The sequence below is a fragment of the Mirounga leonina genome, unplaced genomic scaffold, assembly GCF_011800145.1.
Source record: "Mirounga leonina isolate KUSES-001 unplaced genomic scaffold, KU_Mleo_1.0 Mir_151, whole genome shotgun sequence".
In the NCBI taxonomy this organism is placed as follows: domain Eukaryota; kingdom Metazoa; phylum Chordata; class Mammalia; order Carnivora; family Phocidae; genus Mirounga; species Mirounga leonina.
Genome location: NW_023270377.1, coordinates 70074697 through 70087536, shown reverse-complemented (window position 1 = coordinate 70087536; position 12840 = coordinate 70074697). Strand labels below are relative to the sequence as shown.

Genomic DNA, 12840 nt, shown 5'->3' with positions numbered 1-12840 from the left:
GGTCATGATCTCAGGGTTATGAGATCCAGCCCTGTGTTGGGCTCTGCGCTGGGGATGGAGCCTGCTGGGGATTCTCTCTCTCCTCTCTCTCCCCCTTTCTCCCTCTTTAAAAAAAAAAAAAGTTCTTGAAAAGAATTTAATATAGTAACATTTTCATGGGGAAATAGCCAAGAAAATTAAAATATTAATAGTAAACTTAGTAGTTTCATTTCATTAATTATGTATGTACTTTTGTTTTCTACAGGGACACTAAATACATAGTATTGCTCTGATAGTTCAATTACCTTTATCCTATTGTTGACACACTAATATTTATGACCCTACCATATTAGAAAAATACTGAGCCTAGAACTGTATTTTAATCCAGACAAAAGAATCAACTTTGATTCTTCTGTGTGAAACACACTGAGCTGCTCAGGGAAAAGCTGCAGTCAGTACAGGTCATGTACTGGGTACAGGGTGCACACTGAACAAACAATACCCGGACACCACAGGAAACACCAACTTGAACTAGAGAACTGAAGAATCTCAAAGTCATCAATTTTAGTACCATTTAAAAAAAGTGATTTCCTGGGGCGCCTGGGTGGCTCAGTTGGTTGAGCAACTGCCTTCGGCTCAGGTCATGATCCTGGAGTCCCTGGATGGAGTCCCACATCAGGCTCCCTGCTCGGCAGGGGGTCTGCTTCTCCCTCTGCCCTCTTCCCTCTCGTGCTCTCTGTCTCTCATTCTCTCTCTCTCAAATAAATAAATAAAATCTTTAAAAAAAAAATGATTTCCTACAAGGGTAAATATTACTTACCATCTGTGTCAAAAAACATGCCTAGTAGGATATCACTTGGGCCTTTCCATTGCTTTTTCAAAGTATCCAGTATAAAAGCATTTTCTTCTTCATTATGTATGCTTACCATGTCTGCTCCTGGAATTATTTTTAGGTAGGAAAAAAAAAAGCATGTTTCCAGAATCAATGAAAATCACATGAAGTATATAAAAATTATACATTATTATAATACTTATAATAACATTACACTTATACACCTTTTTAAGATTCAGCTTGAGAATAAGCACATTTCTGAAAATATGAGAAAAGTAAAATGGGATAAATCGGGCAGGACCATTTTATACTCTATTTCATTCACAGAGTCGGTAATTTACAGACAAGGGAACAAAACCTCATGCGAGGCTTGAGCAATCAACACATTTTCTGCATCTCTCAACTTCACTCTTTCCCATGACTTCTTGCTCTAGCAACTCATGGTTTCTCCTGTCGTCACTGCACTACCGTAAGGAGGCCAAGCTCTGACCACACCCAGGAGAGCTAAAAACTGTGAGGGCAACCTGCCAGAACAGCTCCAAGACCTTGTGAAGCTCAAGCAACAGTGTCTGACCGGCCTCCTTAACTGCCTGCCTGTGCCTGTTGCCCAAAGCCCTGCGCCTTCCCCTAACTGTCTTTGTGGTCCTCAGAAAAGTCTCGGCTTTGGGAAACTGAGCGAGGAGGTCCTCGCTCTCACTAGATGGTTGATCCTTCCTGGGGCTCTTTCGCACGATTCCAGAGCCAAGACCAGCAGCCATCTGTGTGTGTCACATACATTAGCTGTCGTCCTTACAGTCTAAGCACCCCATAACTGTCAGGAGTGACTACCCTTCCGAGAGCCCTTTAACCCTGCTTCGCAACCTAGACAAAGATCTCTCTCGCAAATTAAACATCCCACTATCTGTACTACAACTAATATAACTACACGGAGAAACGAGGAAGAAGTCTTGCCTACTCTTAAATTACATGCTTCCAAAACCATCCTGACTTAACAAAGGCTCCCGAAAATGTCAGAATATTGTCTTAGTTCAGGGTTTTCCGCCTTGAGCAAGCATCAGAATCACCCGGACAGCTTGTTAAAACAGTGCTAGGCCACATCCAGAGTTTCAGATTCAGCCAGAGTGAGATGGGGCCTGAGAATTTACATTTCTAACAGGTTCCAGGTGACGCCACTGCTGCTGATCCAGGGACCACACTTTGAGAATTATAGGAGGCTTAAATCATAGGCTGCTCTATTTATGACATTACGCTCAAGTTGATAATGATTTTCATAAGTTAACAAATGGAAAAGACAGAGCTCCTGTTACATACTGATATGGTAAAAAAAATTTGTATTAGGTGACCACTTCTACATCTTTTAAAAGGGGCTTGTACAAAAGAAGAAATTTAACTACAGGGGAAAGAAAATTACTGTAGGGCCAAAAAATCTCCCCCAAACCATATTGTATTATTAAAGAAGAAAATCACAAACTCGTAGACTAAAGCTCCATTATAAATAAGCAAACACCTTAATAGAAAAAAAAATTAGTTTCAAACTGTAAAAAAGATAATTCACCCTCATAGAAGCAAAGAGAACACAAGAAATGTGTGAAAAATGCAATCTCACTGATAAATGAAAATTAAAATAAGCAGACTTCCAGGCTTACAGATTAAACAGTGCTGGCCTTGGGTATAACAAAATGGGAACTCATAAGTGGTTAGGTGGAGTAAAAATTAGTACAGCCTTTTTGGAAACAATTTGGCAAGATGTGTCAAAAACCCTAAAAACACATTATTTGACCCAGCAATCCTTAACAATTATGCTAAAACAATCATAGGCTCTGTGTTCAAATAAACACAATTATTAATGGTTATCACATGACAATGAAAGATTGAAAATAATGACAAAGATTGAAAATAATAGCCAATATTAGAGGATTAATTAAATCAGTTATGGAATTTCTGCACATTATTAATGTACAGATTAATGTACATTTATTAGGAAATATGCATTGTATTTTTACTGCCACAGACATTTTTAAGGGAAAATGCAGATTACAGGGCAGTTTGCCAACTATGATCCCTTTTCTTAAACATTAAAAAAAAAAAAGTATTTTTTTATAAATTTGCCTGGGGGGAAAAGCCTAGGATACTTACCAAAATGTTAACAGTCATTACATTTCCTTAGGGTGGTGCAATTTAGGGTGATTTTGATTTATTTTATTTTAAGATTTATTCATTTATTTTAGAGGGAGAGAGTGCGGGGGGAAGGGGCAGAGGGAGCGGGAGAGAGAGAATCTCCAGCAGACTCCCCGCTTAGCGAACCTGACTCAAGGCTTGATCGATCCCACAGCCCCAAGATCGTGGCCTGGGCCAAAATTAAGAGTCGGATGCCCAACCAACTGAGCCACCCAGGGGACCCTGATTTGTTTTATTTTTAGAAGATCTGCACACGTTTTTCTCATTTTTTATAGTGATCCTGCATAAATTGTGCAATTACCAAAAATCTTTAAAAGAAAAAAAATAATAAGACTGGCCTTTAAAATGCTTAATAATACTTTAATCCAAAGTTAGGATTCACAGGGTTCCCTGAGTCCTATCTCCATTTTTAAAAACTCTGTGATGGTTTTCTTATCCTTTCCAGCTGCTTGTCTGTTAAATGTCACACAGACTTTTCATCTGTTTTACCCTGATACTTGTATTCACGTGTGAAACGTAACCAAAATGCCACTCTAGAAAAATTCTCAAGGGAAGTATTTAACTAGGTTATAGTTTAGGCTTAAGTGTTCAGAGATGAGGTTTTCATCCTTTTCTTTGACCTTGTGGCAGCCAATGGAACTTTAATGATTCTTAACCCTGTAACCTGTAATCTAATTAAATACTGTATAAACTTAAATTACTGTGTCAGGCAAATAAGACACACTTTCATTTTCTTTAACAAATGACTGCATAAGTCCCTGAAGAATGCATGTGCTCAAGAAAATTTTTTTTACAATGCGTTACCAGTGACAGTACCTGTTGAGATGTAATCTGGGTCTTTAATTTTTTTTTTTAAGATTTTATTTATTTATTTGACACAGAGAGACACAGCGAGAGAGGGAACACAAGCAGGAGGAGTGGGAGAGGGAGAAGCAGGTTTCCCGCCAAGCAGGGAGCCCGATGCAGGGCTCGATGCGGGGCTCGATCCCAGGACCCTGGGACCATGACCTGAGCCGAAGGCAGACGCTTAACCACTGAGCCACCCAGGCACCCCTTTAATTCTTTTAATAGCTAGTGACATAGCTCACAAATCACAAAAAGGAAAGGCTGAAAACATTTATTTCTTCTATTATAATGATAACATATAAATTAAAGGTAAATGTTGCAAAATAAGAAAAATTTTAGTTTCTCGCAATTATTTTCCTCATTATGAATAATGAGAGGGTAATATCAAGAAAATTAGCACAAAGCCCTGGGAATATTTCTAAATATAGTTCTCTGCAGCCCAAAAGGTAACAAGTCACTTGTTTTCTAAATCCCTAGTGATAGGTTTAAGATAGGATTTTTGTACAGCTGGGAAGATTTTATAAATCCAAAGGTAAATATTCTAGTATTCCTATGCTCTTTCTTCTTCATACATAGCAAACCCTGAATCCATGTCCACCATACTACTCTAAATGAAAACACTACTCTAGCCAAAAATAAATACCAGCATTATGATTAATTTTAGCTAATTTTCTAATTCATCAGTGAACTGGGTATTTCCAGAGTGGAAACAAATATAGAGGATTATCAAATAAATGGTAAGGTTAACAGAAATGTATGAGAAAGCTTAAAAAATCTAATCAGTAATATGAACTGAATTTATAAATTTTAACTGGGGAAAAGAGATATATATCTTTTTAGACAGAAGATAAATTTTATAAGCAAATTTGTACATAACAATTTAAAATTCCTAAATGGCTACCCTGCTTAAACAAGGAGAGTTAATGGACTCCGAAACAAGCAGTCAAGATCAAGTCACAAAGTTGTTGGGTGTTTCCAATTCTGTTTTGCTTTGTTGGCTAAAGAAAAATGGCAAATACAAAAAAAACCCACAAAAAACCACTACACTTGAATTGTAGAAGTCAGCCAACAAGTATTAATTATGCCTCTATTTTCTAAGCAGTTGCTTACCTGCTAAACATACGTATTAAAGCCGGACAGTAAACTTTGACCTTGTGGTTCATACAAGCTAATACGAGTACAGAAACGTGTCTCTTCTTGTTTCTCAGCCTCCGATATAATTTCTGTTACTGAAATCTATGCCTAAGTATATGTAAAATAAGTGATTTTTTTCAAAAAAGAGATAGAAAATTGTTACGGGGAAACCCCATTTAAAAAATTCCTATTGGGGCGCCTGGGTGGCTCAGTCGTTAAGCGTCTGCCTTCGGCTCAGGTCATGGTCCCAGGGTCCTGGGATCGAGCCCCACATCGAGCCCCACGTCGGGCTCCCTGCTCAGCGGGAAGCCTGCTTCTCCCTCTCCCACTCCCCCTGCTTGTGTTCCCTCTCTCACTGTGTCTCTCTGTGTCAAATAAATAAATAAATAATTTAAAAAATAAATAAAAAATTCCTATTATTCACAGCACCTGGCTGGCTAAGTTGGTAGATCACATGGCTCTTGATCTCTTGTGAGTTTAAGCCACATGTTAGGTGTAGAGATTACTTAAAAATAAAATATTTTTTAAAAAATTCCTATTATTCAATTCCTTTAAAATGAAGCCATACTGGTACGTTGGAAATTTTGTTTTGTTTTCAGAGAAGCAATATTCAACACCATTTGGCAGGTATGAGTTTCTCAAAGGGAAACAATATGAGTACTATGTGGCACTTAATGGGATTAAAAACTTCTATGCTTACGTTCATTCCTTCTATAAGTATGATTTGATATTCTTCCAAAATGTCATATTGGTTGGTTGTCAGAAATTGGTTTGTTTTTTTTTTTTTTTTTAGGTAAAGGGCATTTCTAAATTCTGGAGTTATTAATAAGCCTAAGACAAAATTTAACGAAATGATCAAGAGATTTTAGATCTCATGCAGTAATAAAAAGCACTTCTAAAAAATCAAGGACTGTCGTATCACCATCATAGATATTTCAGTTGAAAGAGATGCTATTCCACATCCTAGTTTCAGTTTGAACTTATGAGAATCACAACAATTAGAGGCTTAACAACAAGGATGCACTTTGGGCCAAACAGCCAAATGTATAAAGAGCACCCAGACACACCTTTTTAAAAATGACATTTTTAGGAGTGCCTTGGTGGCTCAGTCGGTTAAGCGTCTGCCTTCAGCTCAGGTCATGGTCCCAGGTCCCAGGATCAGCCCGCGTCAGGCTCCCTGCTCAGCGGGGAGTTGCTTCTCCCACTCTCCCTGCTTGTGTGTGCATGTTCTCTCTCTCTCTCTCTCTCATAAATTTTTTTAAAAATGACATTTATTTGAAATATTTCACAATGTGGAGTTGTAAATATACTTTCCAGAGAACACAGAGTGTATCTGCTAGCAAATAGCCTTTTTCTCCTTTTTCTCCAACAGACACTTCTTTACCAGTTTCACTTCGTGGTCCCATCTGACTTCTGCCCACACTGCATACCCAAAACAGCACTCTCAAGGGCAGAAAACAGAGTGATTAAGAACCATGGCCCTAAACTCAGATCCGAACCTGGTTTGAATTCTGGCTCTGCCAATTATTACCGCACGACTTTGAACAAATAACTGAACTTCATTTCTCCCCTTGATGAAAAGAGGCTAATGATAAAGCACCTGATAGGTCTGTTAGGATAATTAAACCCAGGTAAACAGCTGATGTACCTGAGCACAGGGCCCGGCACCGAGTATGCACATTAAAAGGATAGTGCCGTTGCTAAGTTTCTGTCATGTAGCTTTGGACAGGATTGTCTAACAGCTGTCTTCAAACTCAAAGGTTAAATATATACCCAATTCCATTGTGTGGCTTGTATATTGTACAATAAAAATTGTTCATTTATTACAAGGACCCAGGTGAAAGATATGACAAAACCATTTTTTGAAGAAATTAGATAAAACCATTTACGACTGTGGAAAAAAAAAGAATAAGCTTACCATGGTCAGTACACTGATTTCTGACATCCTCTATGCTTCCTACTTTGATGGCTTCTTTAAGAAAAATGTAACAACTGTCTTGAAACTGAACCCAGGCAGATGAAGGACAGTCTGTGTGGGAAAAGAGAAACACTGTGAAATAACTTGGGAAGAATTCCATGAATTCCTAAAGATAAAGATACTAGATATTCAATTTTCAAAGAAAAAGAGAATTTAGACACAAAGCTCTTTGTTAAAATAAGAAATCAACTAGTGTGATAGGAATTTATTTTTCTCCATTCTACATGTGGGAAAAGAGAAATGTGCCAATGATTCTCTTCTGATTTGACAGAGCAAAGTTACAAGTCTTTAGGGTGTTTAGGAACTCAGACTTGTAAATTACAGAATTATTACCAAGGCAACAAACTATCCAGAAGAAAAACCAACCAGAATTACAAACTCTTTTTGAAGGTTATCTTTGCAGTATTTAGTAACAATTTCAAGGCTCAAGAGTTTTGCAAGAGCTTTTTTTAAAAATTATACTTCCAAGAGCAGAGACAAGTTGCGAGATTATGAATATTCAGACAAGTTTTCCTGTCACACAGGAAAGCAAGGTTGATGTTCTTATGAATGTTCTTAATTTAACACCTCATCAAAGCAGATTCTTTGAACTAATTCTATGAAACAGAACCATATCTCCTCCTCTGTAGGTGCAGAGTGGAATGGCACCTCCTTCTTCCCTATTGTGATTTTTTGTTGTTCATTATAAATGTTTACATTTTTAAGTCTTGGCTCTGGAATTTCATTAGTTAGCATGAACTTACTTTCAAAAGTAAGCCTTGAAGAGCTTGATTTCACAGGCCAGAATGGAGAAAGGGGGAGGATTTTACTGAATTCCAGTGAATAAAAAGAGCTTAATCTTCCCTATTCTCTTAGGTCTATGTAGGGAAAGTCACTATGATTTTTACCTAGCTTTATTTTTAAGTTCTGTATGTATTGTAATTTTAATATGAACAAGTAAAAGAACGCCCTACCACAAAGATCAGAACTTAACCATCAGCACTGTTAATCTAAATTCAACAACCTTGAGTTTACTAAACTCAGAATATGGCAGGGAACATTAGTTGTCCCCTACTTGAACCCAGCACTTTTTTCTCCCTGTGTATTTACTCGGTATAATTTTATTTTATTTTTATTTATTTTTTGTGAAGGTCTTTTGACCTCAGCTTCTCATACAGCACAGAACATGTCCACCAAGCTGTTTTCCAGTCTTCCAGCAACTTCTGGATAATGAGCTGTGAGCTGAAGTGACAGGTGCAAATTGCCTTTAAAAGGAAGGAGTATGCTCCCTGGATCATACCTTCCCTTTCCCACTGGCCGAAATGTAGTTAGCCCCCTTTAATCATGTAAACAATGGAAACAGCCTAGGAATAACAAAGCAACAAGACAGAAGGATCCTACATGGAGCCATATAACACTCAGACTGTGAGGAGAGAAAAAAATAAACTACTATCTTGTTAGTCATCGTTAATTCATTGTTACAGCAGGTGGGTCAATAACCTAAGTAATACTAGAGGCTACTTAAAATTGTCCCCATGGTGAGAACTGAATTTTTCCTGGCCTCATACTGCTACATTTAGTAGTTAAATGGGAGCTCCTGCCTGACTGGCTCAGTCCATAGAACATGCGACTCCTGATCGCGGGATTCTATGTTTGAGCTCCATGTTCAATGTAGAGATTACTTAAAAATAAAATCTTTAAAAAAAATAAAAACTAAATCATTCAAGATGCACTAGCATGAGAGTAGGTGTCTCAAGATAAAATTTATTTTGTATACAGGTTTTTTCCTTCCTGCTGTTCTATAAGTACTTGCATTACACATGTTGACTACCTTGGCTTGAACTCTGGTAGGAATCTAGAACTTTCTCCGTGTAGTGTCTTACAGGTAGTTGGTAGGGATATTTTAGGAACATTTGCTTAATGAAACATTAAGTTAAAAAAAAACCTGAGTGTAAAATTATATGTGCAGTATGATCCCAGGAGTTAAAAAGCAAGGAAGTCCAGAAATGTTTAGGAATTGGAGAGGCCAGACACGTCTGGAGGGGCAGGGTTCAGGGAGGGTCTGAAAACAGGGTGCGTTGCTGAAAGTCTGTAAGTGGAGCAGCTAGGCCCGTAGACCCTCTTCCTGAGAAACAGTACTCAGCCATCGTACTTTCACTATATACCTCTGCTGCCCTCTTTGAAAGTCTGGTCCTTACTCAGAGGAACTCTTTTAGATTTAACATATAAGTGCAATCATACGGTATTTGTCTTTCTCCGTCTGATTGACTTCACTTAGCATAATACCCTCCAGGTCTATCCATGTTGTCACAAATGGCAAGATTTCAGTTTTTTTATGACTGAGTAATATTCCATTGTGTGGTGATGTATATATCTTTATTCATCTATGGATGGACACTTGGGTTGCTGCCGTATCTTGGCTATTGTAAATAATGCTCCAATAAACATAGAGATGCATATACCTTTTTGAATTGTCTTTTGTTCTGGGGGGTAAATACCCAGTACTGGAATTCCTGGATCATATGGTAGCTCTATTTTTAATCTTTTGAGGAACCTCCATACGGTTTTTCACAGCAGCTGCACCAGTTTGCATTTCCACCAACAGTGCATGAGGGTTCCTTTTTCTCTACATCCCTGCCAACACCTGTTATTCTCAAGGTATTTTTAAATTCCCTCTTTGATGTCTTCCTTGACCCATTGGTTGTTTATAGTAGCATGTTGTTTAGCCTCCACGGTTGCGGGGTTCCCCCCCCCTTTTTTTTTTGTACTTGATATCTAGTTTCATACCAGATGTTTGTTGGAAAAGATGCTTGATAGGATCTCAATCTTTTTAAATTTATTGAGACTTGTTTTGTAACCTAACATGTGATCTATTCTGGAGAAAGTTCCATGTGCACTTGAAAAGAATGTATATTCTGCTGCTTGGTTCCTTATATGTCTAATTAAGTCCATTTGGTCTGATGTGTTGTTTAAGGCTGTGGTTTCCTTATTTTCTGTCTGGATGATCTGTCCATTGATGTAAGTGGGGGTTAAAGTCCCCTCCTATTATTGTATTGCTGTCAATCTCTCCCTTCGGGTCTGTTACTATTTGCTTTATATATTTGGGTGCTCCTATGTTGGGTGTACACATATTTGTAACTGCTATATTCTCTTGCTGGGTTGATCTCTTTATCATTATGCCATGCCCTTCTTTGTCTGTTATAGTCTTTCTTTTAAAGTCTGTTTTGTTCGATGTAAGTATTGCTACCCAGCTTTCTTTCCATTTCCATTTGCACGTAATGTCTTTTTCCATTCCTTCACTTTCAGTCTACATGTGTCTTTAGGTCTGAAGCGAGTCTTGTAGGCAGCATACAGACGGGTCTTGTTTTTTTAAGTAAGCTCTATGCCCAATGTGGGGCTTGAACTCACAGCCCCAGGAACAAGAGTTGCATGCTCTACCAACTGAGCCAGCCAGGCAGGCGTCCTGGTCTTATTTATTTTTTTAAATCTATTCAGTCACCCTATGTCTTTTGATTGGGGCATTTAGACCATTTACATTTAAAGCAATTACTGATAGCTATGTACTTACTGCCATTTCTTTAATTGCTTTCTGATTGCTTTTATAGTTCTCTGTTCCTTTCTTCTTCTCTTGCTCCTTCCCTTGTGATAGGACTTTAATGTTATGTTTGGATTCCTTTCTCTTTATTTTTGTGTACCTATTATATATAGGTTTTTGGTCTGTGGTTACCATGAGGTTCATATATACACATTCTATGTATATAGCAGTCTATTTTAAATTGATGGTTGCTTAAGTTTGAACACATTCTAAAAGCACTGCATTTTTACTCCCCCCACCACATTTTATGCCTGACACCATAATTTACAACTTTTTATTTTGTGTATCCCTTAACTGTAGATACAACTGACTTTACTACTTCTTTTAACCTTCATACCAACTTTATAAGTAGTTGATCCACTACTTTCACTATATATGTTTCCTTTTACCAGTGAAATTTTTTCTTTCATAATCTTACTTCTATTTATGGCCTTTTCTGCTTAAAGAAGTCCCTTGAAAGTTTCTCATAAGGCCGGTTTAGTGGTGATGACCACATCTCTGCCCTCCCTACCCTTCCCAGTGTGGTGTTTTTTTTTTTTTTTTTTTTTGCATCTTTGGTTGTGGAAGAGCTGCTGTGCTAGTCTTCAGGTTGGTCTCAGAGACCGTTGATCTATATGTTGTTACAGCCTTGCTGTGTCCATGGAAGGAGTTGGGCTCAGGATCCTCCTACTCTGCCATCTTGATCCTCCACCCTCTGGTGTTTCTTTAAGTACAGGTCTATTACAAACTCCCTCGGTTTTTTATTTTCTGCAAATATCTTATACTGCCTTCATGTTTGAAGGATATTTTTGCAAGTACAGAATTCTAGATTGTCAGCTTATCTTTCATTAAGATGTAATTTTATTGTTTTGACTTCCATCATTCTAATGGAGAAATCAGCGGTTTGTCTGATTGTTGCTCTTTCTGGCTGCTTGCAAGATCATCTTTATCTTTGTTTTTTAGGCGTTTGAAAGTGGCATGCTTAGTTTGTGTGTGTGTGTGTGTGTGCGCGCGTGTGTTTTAAATCCTGCTAATAATTCAGTGCACTTATTGAATCTATGGCTTATTTTCATTGGTCTCTTTTGTAAAGCTCTTGACCATTGTTATTTCAAATAACACTTCTATTCCATTTTCTCTCTCCTCCCTTTCTGGGATTCAAATTATGTTTATGTTAGACTTTTCACCATGTCCCAAATATTCCCTTTGCTCCTTTCCATATTTTTAATACTTTTGGCTCTCCATACTATAATCTTGTTCTTTCTGGTTTACTAATCTTTCTTTTTAAAGAGATTTTATTTATTTGACAGAGAGAGAGAGACACACAGTGAGAGAGGGAACACAAGCAGGGGGAGTGGGAGAGGCAGGCTCCCCACTGAGCCCCATGTGGGGCTCGATCCCAGGACCCTGGGCTCATGACCTGAGCCGAAGGCAGACGCTTAACGACTGAGCCACCCAGGCACCCCTCTGGTTTACTAATCTACTCCTTAGGTTTTAACAAATCTGCTGTTATACCCATCTATTGAGTTCATAATGTCAATGTTTTTTCAGTTATGGAATTCCAATTTGTTTATATTTTTGTAGTTTCTGGACCTCTGCTGACATTCTCAATTTTATTTATTTATTTATTTTTAAAGATTTTATTTATTTGACAGAGACAGAGACAGCGGGAGCAGGAACACAAGCAGGGGGAGTGGGAGAGGGAGAACCAGGCTTCCTGCAGAGCAGGGAGCCCAATGTGGGACTCGATCCCAGGACTCTGGGATCATGACCTGAGCTGAAGGCAGACGCTTAACGACTGAGCCACCCAGGTGCCCAAAATTCTCAATTTTATTATCTATATTCTTGAACTTATTAGTTATTTTAAAGTCCATTTCTGAGAACTCTAATTTCTGGGTTGCCTTTTGGTCTATTTTTGTTTCTTTTCTCCTTTAGCCTATTACTTGTTATGCCTGGTATGGGTTTTGGTTTTGTTTTTTTTGTTTTGTTTTTTAATCAATTACCAGACACTGTGTAGGAAAAAATGCAGAGGCTCTAGATGAAGCTATTCTTCTCTAGAAGGTACTCTGGTAGGAAGCTTGGGTATTGACAATTACCTTAATACAGTCAGGGTTTGAGTTGACCTGGGGAGGTGTTATAGCCTTTGGGAGGCTCAATATCCACGGATCCCAAAGAAAGTCTGGATACTAAGTACAGCCTCTCTTCTTTGGCAAGTTAAAACTCAAATTTTTGTCTCCTTAACACCATGAGACTGCCCAAAACTCTGTTCTTCCTTTAGCTGCTTAAGATTTTGGCAACTCTCCTAGGGGGAAAAGTTAATACACACAATACTGGGCTCACCTC

The 12840-nt window shown here is 38.1% G+C and overlaps 1 protein-coding gene across 1 annotated transcript in view; it reads right to left on the bottom strand.

Moving 5' to 3' along the window:
* Positions 1–12840, bottom strand: part of LOC118012409 (lymphocyte antigen 75) — a 130371-nt gene that overhangs the window by 9282 nt on the left and 108249 nt on the right. Inside the window, exons 35-36 of the mRNA XM_035007940.1 lie at positions 6888–6998; positions 800–916 (exon numbers count right to left, since the gene is read on the bottom strand). Of these exons, the coding sequence (XP_034863831.1) occupies positions 800–916; positions 6888–6998 (228 nt within the window). The remainder of the gene's footprint in view (positions 1–799; positions 917–6887; positions 6999–12840) is intronic.